The 17,439-nt window shown below is 36.6% G+C and overlaps 1 protein-coding gene across 2 annotated transcripts; it reads right to left on the bottom strand.

Moving 5' to 3' along the window:
- Positions 1–260: 260 nt before the first annotated feature.
- LOC143889462 (putative DEAD-box ATP-dependent RNA helicase 29) lies at positions 261–16,573 on the bottom strand. Of its 2 annotated transcripts, none has more exons than XM_077393673.1 (12): positions 16,416–16,573; positions 15,462–15,800; positions 12,390–13,551; positions 11,850–11,907; positions 10,138–10,242; positions 9,428–9,473; positions 8,123–8,196; positions 7,659–7,711; positions 5,117–5,198; positions 4,967–5,023; positions 2,905–3,043; positions 261–819 (listed from the first exon to the last, which is right to left on the bottom strand). In XM_077393673.1, exons 2-12 carry the CDS (start codon positions 15,790–15,792, stop codon positions 608–610), a joined length of 2,319 nt encoding a protein of 772 aa, XP_077249788.1. In that variant the 5' UTR covers positions 15,793–15,800; positions 16,416–16,573; the 3' UTR covers positions 261–607. The 2 variants fall into 2 exon arrangements, with proteins under 2 accessions (XP_077249788.1, XP_077249789.1); XM_077393674.1 differs by having other exon boundaries at positions 16,366–16,521.
- Between the last annotated feature and the right edge of the window lie 866 nt (positions 16,574–17,439).

Raw genomic sequence — 17,439 nt, 5'->3', positions numbered from 1 at the left:
AAATCTCAGTAAAATTCTTATAATTTCAGCCGAAATCCGAAATTTCGGTACTTCAGCAGAAATTTAAAACCATGCTTATAGCTTATTAGGGATCGAAACATCTCTAACATCTAATTACAAAACGAAAGAATGAGGAATGCCAAATGCCTTCATTTTTTTTCCCCTGAAATATTCAACCATTTGCATGGATCAAGGACCATTGATGTCCTACATAGCAGTGTAGATCCCTGTTTTGATAAGAAAAATAAGTACTGCCACTGTGCCACAGAACCACAAAATCCTATAAATGGTTCAAAAACTCCATCATTCTCATTCTCATTTTCTCGAGAAAAATGACCTGCTACAAGACCACAAATGGTTCAAAATTTTTTACCTTACTAATGTTTCGGATTTTCTTTAGACTGATAAGAAAAATCCCTTAGTTTGTTAAGTTACACTCAGAAGTCTCCCTATGAAGATTCTTATCCGCGGATTTTCCTACTTTCTGCTTCCTCTTTTTCCTTTTTTTCCCCCTGTTCTTTCTACCCTGTTTGATAAGGAAAATCACTTAGTTTTATAACTTAACGCAAGTCTCCCTATGAAGCTTCTTCTGAATCCGCAGCTTTTTCTACTTTCTGCTTCCTCTTTTTCCCTTTTTCCCCTGCTTTTTACCCTTTGTAGACTTGTTCTTCATTTTGGAGACTTTATTAGCCTTTTGTTGCCTGTTCTTCCAAACTTGACTGGGGTCTTTAAGTTCAGAAGGCACATTGGCATTGGGGACGGAACGGCGCTGATTGCCCCCTTTGAAATTTCTGTTGTTCCATCGTGTATGACGATCCCCTATAAAATGGAAATGAGTACATCAAACAATTTAGATCCAGTTATGTTTAATTACATGGTGATAAAAAGCAATTCATCATCAAAAATTACAATAATATGCAATTAATGGGGTGTAGTGGGAATTGATAAGGGTGTATTATGATTGACAGTTAATGAGACTTTAGTGAAAAGATGACAAACAAAAGCAAAGATGTATGTATGTATATATACACATACATATATATTTATGGGATTTGCTAGGAACTTTCACATAAAGGCATTTTGCAGCTGGCTGTTGCATGAGAGAGCAGCCATCTCAGATGAATTAAACAAATAAGACAAAATCTGCTGAAAAGTGAGCCTGTGTGGCTGCTCTCCCATGCAACAGCTAGCTGTGAAATGCCTTTCTGCGAAAGTCCCTAGCAAATCCCTGTGTGTGTGTGTGTGAGCGAGAGAGAGAGAGAGAGAGAGAGAGAGAGAGAGAGAGAGAGAGAGAGAGAGAGAGAGAGGATGCTAAACTGAAGGGCGACCTTGCAAAAACCATTTGCAAGGGGCACCCCCATTGGATCCACGTCACCTAAGTACATTTATAATAGCACTGAAAATGTGCCCTTGTGGCTAGTTGAGAGATTCGACACTTGTTAATGTTCCAGTTCAAGAAAAAAAACACTTGTTCATGTAATTTTGTGTAAATAAAACTTGGTAATCTAGTCTTTAGAAAGGTAACTTCAATTAATTATAGAAATGCCATTTGTTTTTCTAGTTAGGCTAGCCTTCCTTAGAACCCCACCCCACCAACCAACCAACCAAAAAAAGCCTTTGTTCCCCTCTTCACCACTCCCTCTCCTTCAATAGGGTTTGGGACCGCCAGAACCATGTCGCCTCATCCGCAACATAGCACCTCATTCTTGTCGGCAAGCACTAACCCATACTCCCCATCACACACACGAACCCATAATACCCGAAAATTCCATTCCCAACCCTCAATCACTACGCAATCCAGCTCACGACCAATTGAAGAATAGCTGAAGAATCGTTGATTAAGCAACATGTATTGGAAATCATTGAATATGGAATACATGCTAGGAATTATGTGTTGGAATGAGGGTCCTAAGCTAAAAAGGCAAAGGCAAATATACATATGGAGATCTTATAAGCAAGGTTTGAAATTTCGGTTTTGGTTTCGAAATCTTATTAAGTCATAGAAACATATGCAAGTGATGAAATTTTAGGATGAAACTTTGGGAAATGGTAGAAAAAGCACAAATACGTACTTAGAAACCATTACTTAAGCAAGAAAGTCATCCATAATGGCTTAATCACATCGAACATCCCATATAAGACAGTACAATGATCCCCCTCCTAATAGTCCAACTCTATGTCAATACCACATTAGGTTACAAGAAATTATTGATCCCATGCCGATTTTGACATCCCAATATCCCATGCATACGATATGGTTACTTTTTTGTGTAGTTCAATGATGTTGCCTACCAAATATCACTCTCTACATTAATGAAATGAAATGAAATGCAAATGGAAACATATTTCCATTTTTTTGTAGTTCCAGCCATTTTGGTCAAAATTTGGGAATCAGTCAAACTTTAGAATTTTGGTCGAATTTTGGGAATTTCAACTAAAAAATGACGTGGAAGGAATTCATTGAGATTTCGTTTTGGTGAGGATGGAGACGAAAACATTTCGGTCGTTTCGGGGAAATTTCAGGGAAATTTAAAACCATGCTTATAAGTTTATCTAAGCATTGAAGTTAGCAATGTACAAAATTCTGGATTCTCTCACTCAGTAACCCTAAGTCAATATATTCTGCAAAATCCAATGGAATAGGCACCCAAACAAACATTTGTCCAAAATTCACTTAAGTCCTGATTGGACAGTGTCAAACACACACTGTGTATGACAAACTTCTAGAAGAAATAATATTAAACAATGAACAGAAACAAATGACGAAAGAATATGCTAGGAAAAGTGTATTGACCGACATGATTAAAATTGATCAACAAAAGTAACATACGCGGAAATAAAAAATTACGCAGGTGTGTGGGTGCATGTCTGCATGTGTTTATTTTTTGGATTTTAAGGCATTACCTGCTGAACGTGTATCATCTTGAGCATTGCCCTCGCTAGGCGTTCCATCAAAAGAGATCTTTCTATGTGTGTGTTGTTGCCATTTTTTGTATATTCCTGTTTTAGTAGCTTTCACTTTTGAGCCACTTTCTGTCTTGACCTATACACCATATTAAGAATCAATAGTCAGATCAATTAATCATGAGGAGAACACATATTGAACAAAATAATGTTTAACATTTCTGTAGGTAATATAAAAACAGATCATGAGCAATTTCAGAGCAAATTTCAGATAATTTGATATTAAACCGTTTGTAAAACAAAATTTGACAAATGATCAACTAGTCAGGCAGAAAGAGAAAAATCATAAGAATTCGCAAAATTTAACATGTTCTGCATGTTTCTGTGGCCACGTCCATTGGCAAGGCCGTCTAGAACTTCCACTAGTGGAGGGGTTACGGTTGTTGGAAATCAAGGTAAAATGACAAAAAATCTGTAATTCCTTTGAAAATATGTGTTTTATGTAAATAATGTATGAGGGGTTCAAACTAGAATACGCATGAAAGTAACAAATAATAATTGAGCAGATCAACTTTCAAAATAGAAATTGTGATTCAACATAAATCTGAGACATGATATAAACAAAAAAAGTTTTGAATTGCCCTTTTAGGAATGAAAGCAAGGTTTGGAAGCTTTGCTTCCACCAAATTGATGCTCCAGACGGGCTGCCATGCCTTCAATCTCCAATTTACTCTTTTTTTTCTTTTTTGAATGGTAATCTCCAATTGACTTCTAGCCCAATAAAGCTACAACTACATACTATTCAGATAATCCCATGTTTCTCTGGAAGTCATAAACATCAAAACCCATCCCGGACAGCTCAAAAGAGTTTGCAAGCCACGCCAGAATTTTTTGATGAATTTTCAATATTCACTCTCTAATCATCAATTGCTTTTTCATGATTTTCATATTCAGAATAAGGTTTAGAAACAATTTTTTGAATGATGAAGAAAACATTTTTAAAAAGAGTATACAACACGCTCAAGGACTGAGCTGTTCACAAGCGAAGGACAGGAAAAAGAATACAAAGCCAAGCACAAGACACAAATAGACAAGATATCCAAGGAAATCATATACCCACTCTTAGCCATGGTTTTAAATTTCGGCCGAAACGTTTCGTTTCGGTAGAAAACGAAACAAAATTCACATTGAGTCGGAAAAGTACCAAACTTCGCCGAAACGTTTCGGAAATTTCGGTGAAACGTTTCGGTCAAGTACAAAATTTCACCCGAAATTTCGGAAATTTCAGGGAAACGTTTCGGAAATTTCACCGAAATTTCGGTGAAATTTTTACAAGATTTCGTCCGAAATTTCGTACCGAAACCGAAACCGAGATTTAAAACCTTGCTCTTAGCTTGGATCTACTTAGTGATGTTTTTGGAATCCCTTCCACAATCAAAAGGGCACCCAGTGTTTAGGGTTCCACAACCTTATCCCCAAAGCAAAGGCCTTTGTTTATTCTTCATGCCAATAACATCAAAACAAGTAATCACGACCACTCCCTCGTGATCCCTTAAAATAAGTAAGCTTTATCATGGGAACCTTCCGGACAAGGATTCCTGCAGCAAGAGCCATCAAAGTTAAGTTTAAAGGAAAAAGGGAACGGTGTTCAACGAGGAGCAGGAGTTTCGCTGGAAACAGAATTGGAGCTCCACACTTCCCAACTCCTTTGCAGTTCAAAGTAGGAAGTAACAGAGAGAAAAAAACATGTAGGAATGTTTGAGCATTTAGATAGGCTTAATCTTGCCATCGAAAACCCGTAATGTTACTTTCCCTACAAAGAGTCCAATGGATGGCAGGAAAGAATGGAGACCAAAGAATATTCCCTCTATTCATAAGAAACCACATCTCCAATAATTTCAGTTCATAAAGCAAAATCTTGACAAAACCAAATGTGCCAAACCTACAAAAACTACGTTGGACAATAAAATGCTTCCAAAATGTGTTTAAATAAATCCACAACTTTAAGTACAATATAACACTTATTTGGATGTGGAAATCATAACAACGAACAAGATGATACCTTTCCAGAAGCTGTCACACGTTCACCATTGTTTAACTTGACGTACTTCTTACTCCTCTGTAACCAAAGTAAGTCCACAGTTTTAAATCTTTGAAAATATTTACAAACAAAAGGACTAACAACACAAGTAGTTTTAATTGTTGAAATTACCTTATCCCAATGAAAAAATGATTTTTGTTTTTGCAAACCAGTACTATCATCTGCAACTAAATCCAGAACAGCAGCTTCCAGTCTATAAATGACGATAGTATCAGTAGAAGAAGACAAAAACAAGCAATATTTTTATCAAATTGATGGGTTCATCACACCTGGTGATCATGGAACTTCATAGCAACACCAAAAAAGCAACCTGATGATAAATAGTAATGATAAATTTAAAGGTGCAATAAAGATTCAAAGGGTGACAAGCTAAACCCACAAGTTGTCTTGAACACGAGCCTTTCATCATGGTTTTAGATTTTGGCTGGGACCAAAACCGAATTTTATACCGAAATTTTTAAGATTTAAACCGAAATTACTGAAATTTCCACTGAAACAAAAGCCATTTTGTAACATATAGCAAAACCCTAAAAGATGAGCCAAGTTATGACATTTTACAGAAGAAGGAAACTGGTTCTTATATTAAAAGGATAGTAAGAGGTTGCAGTCCCCAAGTCAACAATTAAAAAAACACAAGTATTATCTTCAGTCTCAAAAAAATATGATAAAGCAACAACAAAGAGGACATGTATAGACAGACTAACATGTATTAAACTGTTCAGAAAAATGTTCAATCATTTGGGCCACTTCGTATTAAATTGTTTCTTATTAATGTCAGCATCTCCCCATGCCATCATTCTGTAATATACTTTCCAGAAGTTTTCACTTGGCCCACAATGCCATCGTCTGATTGTTTTTTTTTTTTAATGGTGAATAGTATTAATATAATCGAAAAGAGAACGAGAAGGAAAAGAAAGAGAAGAAAGCAAAGGAAAAGAAATAATTCAAGGGGAAGAAAATCAAACTGTTCCAGTCTCTCCCTGAATACCCCAATCTCTGGCTAGCTTATCCGCTACGCCATTTGCAGACCGCTTCACATGATAAGCATTTATATGTGCTCCTCGGACCCTATCTTGTATTTCATAAAAAAATGCAGCAAATATCCACAGGATTGAGTGTGCCATTAATCCATCTTATCACATTCATTGAATCTCCTTCTATCTCCACCTTTTTCCAAATCAACATTCGTTAGAAGCTTAATACCATGGTGGATAGCCCCCACTTCTGCCTCGTTTGCATCCGTGACTTCTATAGGGCCCGAGTAGGCCCAACTAGGCTCTGGGAAAGGCTGTACGCAAAGGTCATTCATTTTCTCAACGGGGGAAGGAAGGAATGTATAACTAGTGGAGTGGCGAAGGAGGCCATGGGAACCTCCTCCTCAGATATAATTCACTACATAAAATATAACCACTTTTGGAGCTACCTACTGATGCCAATTCAAATTGTGCACTTAAAAATGACACGTTGCCACCTGTTTGGGCACTATTCCTTGGGTCCAGTCATGTTTAATGGAAGAGCAATGGAGTTCCGGTAAAACAAGCCTTTTCCAGTATTTCTCCATGGCATCCATGTTAGTGTTTTTTTAATTTTGCCTGAAACAGTGAAACCCAATTTTCCATGATGCAACGGACAAAGAAATTGATTTCCAGTGTTTTTTTTAATGGAAAATTGATTTCCAGTTTATACATGAGATACACTGAACTAGAGTTAACAAATTTGTTGAGCTGAAGTTCTCCTGGCGTCCTGGGCATAGTTCTCCTGGGCTGTACGCAAAGGTCATTCATTTACTCATACCAGTTTAGTGACAAGTTCTCCTGGGCATACGGTCTTTTTTTTTGAGCTGAAGTTTTCCTTAGAATAGTTAACAAATTTGTTGACATTTTTTTTTTGCAAAGATTGTGATTTATTTGTGAGTTTCTCACCTGGCATTTTATATGCAAAAAGATTGAATTTTTTTTTTGTTTGAAAAATGCCATATTCTCCAAGAATTCATGATTTTTTAATACACAATATTTTCATGAATATTAATTAATTAATTCACAATAAACATGCTAATCTAGAGAGAAATAGAGTTGAACCTACATGCAATATTATTTACTAAGCAAATAAACATAAGCATCAAGCCATGCGCTTTACATAATTTTTTTTTGAACAGGTGCGCTTTACATAATTTCTTGACTAGTTATTGTACTCAACTCAACTCAACAAAGCCTTTGTCCCAAACTAGTTGGGGTCGGCTAAAGGAATCCTTTAGAAAAAATTCATGAAGAAGGTAAAAGGAATCTACCCGGCTCTAATCCTGGTTCAAGTTGGGTTCTTCTACATGGATCATTTTCTTCCATTCTATCATATCCAAGGTCATGTTCTCTGTTATATTCCTACCTATCAAGTCTTTCCTCACTGTTTCTACCCAAGTTGTTTTCGGTCTGATCCTACCTTTTTTTACTCCATCAACTTGGCACGAATTGCCTCTTCTCACCGGAGCATCCAAAGGCCTAAATTAAATTTTAAACCACATGTAAAAACCAAGAACAAAATCATCCACTAATCAATGCGAGACTATGAGAGAAATATGAAACTTGTTGCATACGAATTAAACCCACAAATGCAAAAAACATAATTTCTCAGCATAAATAAATAACTTCATGTTTACCTGCTTGATTCAAAACCCTGATTGGCATTTACTGAGAGTCCTGCTTCCATATGCTGGAAAAGGTCACAACACAAAGTGAAATTAATTATATTTTCAAACCGATCCTTCAAAAAACAAGAACAAAGCGTGAGTAGAAAATAAGAAACTGAAAATGCACAATTGGCCCTAAAAAGGTTCTTATTTGATTAAACAAATACCAAAGAAACAATATAGAAAGAGATATTCTAAACTGAAGGGCGCCCTTGAAGAAATGGGGTGAAAGGGCGCCCCCATTAGATGAAAGGGGCGGTTATGCATTTAATGCACTTTGGCTTTCAGCCATTTAAAATGCACATCTGCTCTTTGCAGCCAATAAGGGCACCCTTTCGCCCCATTTCTTCAAGGGCGCCATTCAGTTTAGAATACCTCACATAGAAATAATCATTTCCAAGTTAGAAACATCATCATGAAGATAAAAGACCTACTTGATTTTTCGGTATTGAACTTATGTAATACTCCTCATCCATGAAGCTTTTTGCCTTTCTTTTAGAACCACAAACTTCAAGCATGGATACAAAAGCATCAGTGAGATTGAATCAGAAGCCTACAATTCAGATTTTCTTTTTTCCCCCTCTTAGGGTTAAGGACTACAGAAGTTCAGTTCATAAAACCAACCCAATCAAGCTAACGATGAAAAAGGAAGAAAAAGCCAACAAAAAGATGCATGGTGCTTTCAGTTTCTCTATAGCATTTTCCACAATAACCATTAAAAAGAAGCAGCGGATACTGAAGAGTTATGTTGGCATTTATCATGATCCTCTAATTTACATATTTAAAGCAACAAAATTAAAGAATCTAAAGAGTAGTTTTGAAAATCTAGTTAGCACAGTCAGAATGGCAATTTAACTCTGAAAGGGGTGGAAAACTTCAAAGATCTGTGGTAGTCATAAAAAGTTTTTTTTTTTTTTTTTTTTTCGGCGTTTGTGTGGCAGTGGGGAGGAGGGGTTCATATAAGCTTGTTTGGATCCATAAACTCGGTTCAGAGCATAACAGGTCCATAATAACTGATGAGATTTGGAAAGAAAGAAATGCAAGAGTTTTTTATGGGATCTCTAAACGTTCGGCATTCCTCTTTATTGAAGTCATTGCCTTGACGATATCATGGGTCAAAATCCTTCCAAGTTTCAAATTTATATCCGCCTATGCCTTATGGTTAGATTGGAAAGGAGTTTGTTATTGCAAGAAAAAGAAAGAAAAAATAGTGCAACAATGGACACCACCTCCCAGCGGCATCCTCAAACTAAATTTTGATGGATCTAGCTTGGGAATCCCGGCCGGGCCAGGATTGGAGTATTGAGAAATGAAGATGGGGAGGTCCTTTGGGCATTCACCCGTCCCATTGGTGAGGAGGATGCCTCTGAAGCAGAGGTGCGTGCAGTTCACCAAGGATTAAAACTACTGGGTAGAGATGGTCTAGATAATGTGGTGATAGAAGGGGACTCCTAGAATGTGATCCGTGGAGATTTGACAGGTTCTTCAATGAGATGTTTAATTGGGTGAGATCTTCTTCTATGATCTTCCATCAAGTGCGGTGATCTGCCAATTTGGTGGCAGATGGGTTAGATAGAGAAAGTGTCTCAAAGGAGACTTTCGCTCTTTTTTATTCTCTTCCTCCTTGATTGTATTTTTACTATAAAATAAGTCTAAACATGATATATAAGAACCCTTTATGAAAAAACAACTCTTGAAATAAGAGAAATAGAGACTGAAAAGAGGAATAATCAAATAACCTTTTTTCTCCCTTGCCATTGGAAATGTGCCCTCTGATATGACATCCTACATCAAGAAAAGAAAATATAGAATTTTTTAAATATCAAATATAAGGGATAAGAAGCAAAGGGAAATGATAAATGTGCCCCTTTTCATCCTTTGAGACACCCAGCTGCAATGTACGTGGCAATCAGGTCACTTCATTCCTTCAAATATGAAGTACATCAGCCCCTTTGCAGTCATAGATACACTATAGCTGGGTGTCAGGTCACTTCATTCCTTCAAATGTGAAGTACATCAGCCCCTTTGCAGTCATAGACACACTATAGCTGGGTGTCTCAAGTAATGAAAAGGGGCGCATTTATCATTTCCCGAAGCAAAAGCTTTTGTTTTAGACGATCAAAAAAACAAACTAGACCCTGCATTTAAATGCACGTTTAATTGATATCAAGAGAAAGGGGCATATGCATTCTAGATTTGCTAAGCATTCTAGATCAATTAAATGTGCATATGCATGAAATGACGAAATTGATAGAACCAAAAAAATGGCATAAGCTCATTAAAGGAAAACAATGTACATGACAGTCTTCACGAGCATTAAGTGAAATGTTTCTAATTCAGTTGAAAACTTGCAATTCTTCATGAAGACTTTAGAAAGTGTTTATCAATTTCAAATGAAAATCAAAAGAAACACGATTGACATGCCATTTTATTTCATGAAAAGATCTACCTTCGCAGTCCGATCACTTGACTGTTGTTGACGTACCAAATTGATGACCCCTTCATGAACAGCTCGTTTCTTCTTCATGACATCGACCCATTGACTAGAAAGGCCCTATGATTCACAACAAGGTTTTAAAACAAAAAATAAAATGTTCATCAAAGGTATATTATAAAGTCATTAATACGGACAACATGAACATAATTTAGAGACATTCAAACATAAATGGAAATGTACTTAGAGACGTGTTGTGAAATACGAAATTAATTTTTGACTTCTTGATGGAACAGAAACTAAGAACCACATAGTATGGCTCACAAATATGAAGTTGACATTCATCAAAACTAGAACGAGATATGTGAATATTGAAAAACAAAGTAATAGAGATGAACATTTCATCAAAAAATGTGTACATAGTTAACATGCTTATCGCATGAAATACAAACAGTCAAATTTAGATGCCCAGACAAAAGAGTGGTTTGGTGTCTTCAATTTACATACTTAACATGGGTATCCCAAGAAATAAATAGTCAAATTTAGATCCTAGTAGTAATTCAAAATGTTATGTATTTTTTAGGACAAGGGTGGTTTGGTGTTGTTAATTGAGAGGGTCCGCTGTTAAGAGCCTACGGAGAATTTGAATATTTAATTGCAATCCTCCAAAGAAGATTTTGTCCCTTCTGATATAATAGATTAATGCAGATAGGGCATCTGATACTACGGTTCATTCTCGGCCATTTCTTTCTATTTTAAGTCCAGGGTTCACTGTGAATCTTTGCCCTATGCTCTACCAACTTTTTAAATTTCAGTTTCAGTCTTGGTTTCAGCCATCATGGAAATTGAAATATTTCAGTTTTGATGGAATTTCGGCCGAAATCTTATAAAATTTGTGAAAATATTTCTGTTTCTCTAAAATTTCGGTGGAAATCTTGTAGATAGGCATGAAAACAAAATTTCAGTTGAAATTTACGCGAAATCTTGTAAATTTCCGATTCAAAGTGAATTTTGTTGCAGCTTCAACCGAAGCCAAAATATTTCGGCCGAAAACCATGTGCTCTACATATCTACTTGGGGTCACAATTCCTAGGTTGTTGACTTTTCATTGGCTTAGATAAATGGGGCTAGAGACCAGCTTATGACAAGGAGGATTCCTAAAATGACTGATTGTAAATTATGTTATCATCTGTTTGAAAATCCATTGCATGTCATGATTCAATATCCATGGTCCACACAAGTTTTTTTTTTTTTTCCTCTTTAGGAACATTCAGTGTTTGTTTAGGCTAATATTGTTATAGCAGCACTGAGGTTTCTGAAAATGGTGGTGTAGGCCTATGGGATATAGAAGGAAATGGAAAACCCCTGATCTTGGAAGTGAAATGATAGCGGTAACTTATTTTCTCACATTTATTTAAATGAAAAAGTTGCGCAATCACTTGACATTTGACAAACTATGGGATGCCATTCAGTAACGTAATATCTTGAAATTAAACGCCTTAAATCTAGTTTTAGACATTGTCTTGGGATTTTGTGTGGTGGTCTTTTATTTCTTTTCTTTTGTGTGTATGTTTGGGCCTGCTGATTGGGGCCTTATATCCATTTCTCTGTTATTTTTAATAAAAGTTCCATCAGTTCAAAAATAATTATGTATCAATTCACATCAAATAAATTGAAACGCATAAAGAAACATGTCCATAAAAAGTAACCAAAGTGAATGAAGTTACTTGCGAATGTTTAGCTTTAGCAGCTTCCCCTTCAGCCTCCAAAATAGTCTGCTTTGGTCTACCACATGTTTTCCAGTGAACGGTAAAATATCGGTCAGGAAATTTAAATAGGAGGCCGCAAATCTCATATAAACAATGTAGAAGTTGCTTATGAAGTTTGAGCATAAAAGATGAGGAAAAGCATCACAACTCAAATAAACATGTTTCAACAGTACCAGATCTCTCCATTTCAAAAAAACAGTACCAGATCTCTGTGTCAAAACAGAAATGATATGACCATGGTTTTATATTTCAGCCGAAATACCGAAATTTCGGCCAGAATACAAAATTTCGGAAATTTCGGGAAAATGTAATTTTTGAATTTTTTTGGTATTTTTGGGTGAAATTTTGGCACAACAATGAAATTTGCTTTTTTTTTTACTGAATTTTTGGCCGAAATTTTGGTACTTTGGCCGAAATTTTGGCCAAAAGCTATGTCCGAAACCGAAACAGAAACCGATAATTTTAAAGCTTGGCTATAACAATGTAGACAGCACTGACCTGAAAGCTTTTAATCGTTCAGAAAAAGCAAGTGCTGCCAACTCGCTGCATCCCAGGAGACTTTTAAAAATAGGGTGTAATCCTTCGTTAGGCAGACCCTTTGCTCTTCTAATGGATTCCTTTGAAGGTAAAGGCTTGGTCTTTGAATATACACGAAATGCATTTGTGCAGACCTTTTGCAAGGTTATAAGGTCTGTACAATTATCAATAATTTCACGAACTCTATCAGACGAAAGATCAATAATGGTTTGGGGAAAACGCCCATATATAGTTTCTCCATTTGCAACTGCCTTATCAATTCTTAATAATACTCCGTCCATGTCTTCTAGAACCTCCTCTTCGGTGGGAGAAGGTCTAACTGGCTTTGAGAGAAAGAGATGGAGATCCAAAAGGTAAGCCATATCCTCTGAGGTAATAAAGGAAAATGCAGTTCCCGTTCGACCTGCTCGAGCCGCTCGCCCCACTCTATGGACAAAAATTTTAGGTTTTGGAGGGAAGTCCCAGTTCACAACATTATCAAGCAATGGAATATCGATACCCCTAGCAGCGACATCTGTCACAATTAGAAACATCGTCTTCCTGGCTCTAAATCTCGAAAGATGAATTTTCCGAGCATCTTGATCCATATCCCCATAACAGATAGAGGCCTCAATACCCTCTTCTCTAAAAAGAATATTGATAAATTCCACATGATGTTTTGTAGAAACAAATATTAGGGTTTGCTGATCAGAACTAATTTGCTCCCTAATTAAATATAATAATGCGGCATGTTTTTCTTCATGCCGTAAGGTGAAAAAAGTAAGTTTTAGGTCAGGACTAATCCTAGTCTCCAAATCAAGGCGCACAAGTTGAGGATCACGTAGGCCGGCCTTAGCAAACTCAGCAAGCGCACTTGGTAATGTTGCGCTAAAAAGTAACGTTTGCCGCATCTCACTCAACTGTGAAAGGATTTTATGTAACTGTTCGGCAAAGCCCATACCAAAAAGACTATCAGCTTCATCAAATACCACATACTCTACAGTTCGAAGAGACATGCCTTCAATCTCAGCCAAATGATGCATGAGGCGACCAGGAGTTGCAATTATAACATCAGGATTCTGAGATAATTCTTCAAACTGACTTTCCATACTATCACCACCAACCAATAAGCTAGTACGAAGATCTGAAATAAAAATTGCATAGAAAAAATACACTTATCAAGAAAAACCAAAACAGATTTATACTAAGTGAACTTAAAAGGGATAACGAAAAAACTGGATAATTTTCTTTTGAGTTGATCATCCATAAGATCTTATTGATACAGAAATTCATAAGATTTTGCAGTTGCAGTCTCAACTAAGTGGAGAAAAAATGGTTACAATATTGAGAAAAATAAGGTAAACAATGAAAGAAACAAAGAAAAGAAAGAAAAATAAATCTGTCTTAAATGTTTAATATGACTCGCAATGAATTAGAGAGTCGAACTCAAATTTATGTCAGGCTCTCTCATAATTTCCACCCAAAGAGGAAAATTCCTGTTTTGTCCTCCATGACTTGAGAGTTACCAATTCAATGACGGTGGGGGATATATAAGGCCTCTGGAAAAATGTGGACCCAAATCCTTAAAGCAAAGTATGAAAACAAAGGCTGTCATATTTCTTGGTGGCGGAAAAGTGAATGGCACGGTTATGTGGTACAGCAGGAAGCCCATAAATGCTAACATCAAAAGAGGCTTGAGTATTATCATCGGATGGGCAGAAAGTTTACTCTTTTACTACGTAACTCAAAGTGTTAGCATCAATGATGCCAGCAAGTTGGTGAAATTTGGAATATAATCGGTTAGATTCATAACACCCTTAATCGGAATGACGAACAATGATCAAAATGAGATCAACACAATCAGAAAGGGGAGAAAACAAGGAGGTAATTTTCACTTGGTTTGCAAAACCTTAGTTTATGGTGCCTGATGCTTCAGCCTAAGTCTAAGAGTCCTTCTATGTTGAGTACTTAAGTCACTCTATCACCGTGCAAGTATACATTCAAATTCCTAGGTTCATTATTGGAAGCATTTAAAGTCTGAAATCATTGGTGAGGAGGATGGGTGGCATACACATGGTTCGCTTTGAGGAGAAGGGTTCTTACTATGATCAGCTAGAGGAAAGAGAAACCATGTCTCATATACTTATAGGGCCAATGATTTAGCAGACAATTTGGATAAATAAGGCATGCTAGGGAGATCATGTTCACCAAGGAACCTCTGCCCCCCGTGTAGCCTTTTCTTCTTAATATTATTATGATCTTTTCAAAAAGAAAGAGAGAGGGGAGACACAAACTATGCTTAACTTTCCATGTTTGTGAAGGAAAACACAGTCGAGAAGGGAATGCAGACAGGATTTCAGTCTATTTATTGAATTTAATTTCACTCTGTTTGATAAATCAACGAGCATTGTAGTTGTTTCTTCTAAATATAATTAAGATCTTTTAAATGAGAGAGAGACTGTCACACTTTCCATGTTTGTTAAGGAAAACACAGCCGGGAAGCGAAATGCAGACACAAATTCAGTCAATATAACCATTAAAAAAAATCAGTCAATATATTGAATTTATCTTCACTGTATTTGATTCCATTTATGTTCCTCAGTTTTCTTCATGCATCGGTAAATTTCAAAGAAATGCAGACCTAACAAACAAAAGAAACATAAAAGGAAAGGATAAGAATACTAAAAAAACAAAACAGGAGAGCAATGGTAGAGATCAAGGTTTTCAATTTCGGCTTCGATTTCTATTTTGGCCACCACATTAATGGAAACATTTCGGTTTCAATCTAAATTTCAGTGCAAATCCTAGAAAATCACGAAGAGGTATGGAAAAACATGCAAGTGATGAAGTTTTAAGATTAAACTAAAGAAAATGCTAGAATAAGTACAAATACACACTCAGAAATCATCACATAAGCAAGACATCAATCCATAAGGGTTTAACAATATCGAAAACCTAGTGACATACACTACCCCACATGTCTAATAATTCAGTAAATATAATTCAAATAGGAGAAAACATATATATTCATGTAAAGAAAAATGAAATTCTAACCCATAAATCTGCCAAGTTCTTTCGAGAATTTCAGAGTCTGCATTGCCAATTCTCTTGTAGGGGAAAGAATAAGAGCCCTAACTCCACTCTGTGGCAGATGCTGCTTCAATCGCTCGAGCATCGGAATGAGAAAAGCCGCGGTCTTACCAGAACCAGTCCTAGCCATGGCTACAACATCCCCACCAGAAAGTATGAGAGGCATTGTTTTTCTCTGGATTGGGGTAGGGACTTGGTAGCCCTTGCGTTTGATTCCTCTAAATACATTAGGACTCAGATTCAGTGACTCAAACCCTCCAGATTTCGACTTCTTCTTCGGCTTCTCCCTTACCATCTTGAAATCTGAAATCATAAATCAGCAATCTCAAATCTGAAGTCTGAAATTATACTCAAAAATCTAAAATCATAACTAGATTAGGGTTTTTTATTAGATTTCGTATAATGTTTGAGAAAATTAGGGTTTTTTATTCCTCTAGATTCAGCGACTCAAACCCTCCAGATTTCGACTTCCTTACCATCTTGGAATCTCAAATCTTAAATCTCAAATCTGAAATTATACTAAAAAATCTGAAATCTGTTACCGTTCTCCGTTGAAAACTATACACAAAAAACAGTTTTTTTTTCTACACAGAGATTCAATGTATAAGTGTTTTTTCTCTAAACAGAAACCCTAGGTTTTTCCAACACTGAGGTTTTTGTGTATGGTTTTCTATAGAAAAACTTCAGCACCGAGGTTTTTTTTTTCTAGACATAAATCCAGTTTTTTCCTACTCAGTGAAGGTTTTGAGGTTTTTGTGTATGGGTTTTCTACACATAAATCTCAGGTTCTTGTAGATTTCTGTGAAAAAAAACTCAAAACCTAGGGTTTTTTTTTCTCTACACAGAAATCTGGTGTTTTTCTACTCACAGAGAAAGGGGAAAACCGTTGAAATTTAGAGAGAGAGAGAGAGAGCCTACGCTTTGCTCTCTCCTACTGTGTTCGTTTTTGTTCTTCCTGGATTTCTCACAGTAGACGAGGGAGCAGATGCTAAGAGAGAAGGCATGAATTAGGGCAGTCTAACTTTCAAAGGTATCATGGACCCCACCTCAAAAAACCATGGGCTAGGTTTAGCAAACCCGACCCGACCCGACCCGCCCGCCTGACCCGAGCTGCAACTACAGTTTTTGTGTCACTCGAAGAAAAGAGGACATGGGTACAACTCAACTCAGCTCAGCTCAACTAAGCCTTTGTCCCAAACTAGTTGGGGTCCGCTAATGAATCCTTTAGAAAAGGGAAATGATATTTTCACCCCCTTAAATGGATAAAATACCCCCCTTTAACAGTTTCTGTAAGAATGGTTCTCTGCTTGAGGATAAATTCACCCCCTTTAACGTTTTTATTTGCCTTTAAAACTTAATGGAAAACGTTAGGTCCATTTGGTTGCCAGTTAAATTTTTGTCCCAGGAAAATTTAGTAAAATTTTTGTCCAGTCCCATGTTTGGTTGCCTTTTAGCACTAGGTTTTTTTTAATCCCACTCTTGTAATGATTGCTTGTGTCGTGAATTTTTTAATCCCACTTTTGTAATGATTGCCTTTTCATCCCATCCCAAAATAACCCCAGGAACAAAAATAAACTCAGGAACCAAAAATAAGCTTGAGAAGAATTTTTTTCTACCCAACAGTTCAAGCAACCAAACAAAGGTTTTTTTTTTCCCACCATAATCCGGTCAACCAAACATGGGATTTTTATTTTACCAGGATATTTCTAGGACTTCTTTTTTCCCACCAATCTCCTGGGATTTTTTTTCTCCCACATAAATCCCAGGAACCAAAAAAAACCCGGCAACCAAAAGGGGGGATTTTATCCGTCAGAGGGGGGAAATATCACTCCCCTTAGAAAATTTTCATGAAGATAGTGAAAGAATCTACCCATATCAAATTGACTAAGTCTAATCCTAACACTGGTTAGGTTCGTCTACATGCATCATTTACTCACATTCT

The sequence above is a fragment of the Tasmannia lanceolata genome, unplaced genomic scaffold, assembly GCF_043159265.1.
Source record: "Tasmannia lanceolata isolate RefF3 unplaced genomic scaffold, GAP_Taslan_0.1 ptg000013l, whole genome shotgun sequence".
Classification (NCBI taxonomy): domain Eukaryota; kingdom Viridiplantae; phylum Streptophyta; class Magnoliopsida; order Canellales; family Winteraceae; genus Tasmannia; species Tasmannia lanceolata.
Note: the sequence above shows the minus strand (reverse complement) of the source record. Positions and strands in the feature narration are given on the sequence as shown.

Coding starts and splice junctions, on each gene's coding strand:
- LOC143889462 (XM_077393673.1), bottom strand. CDS start 15,792: ATGGTAAGGGAGAAGCCGAAGAAGAAGTCGAAATCTGGAGGGTTTGAG. Junction 9,474..10,137: donor CAAGTGATCGGACTGCGAAG/GTAGATCTTTTC, acceptor TTCTTGATGTAG/GATGTCATATCAGAGGGCAC. Junction 820..2,904: donor AGATGATACACGTTCAGCAG/GTAATGCCTTAA, acceptor TCCATTTTATAG/GGGATCGTCATACACGATGG.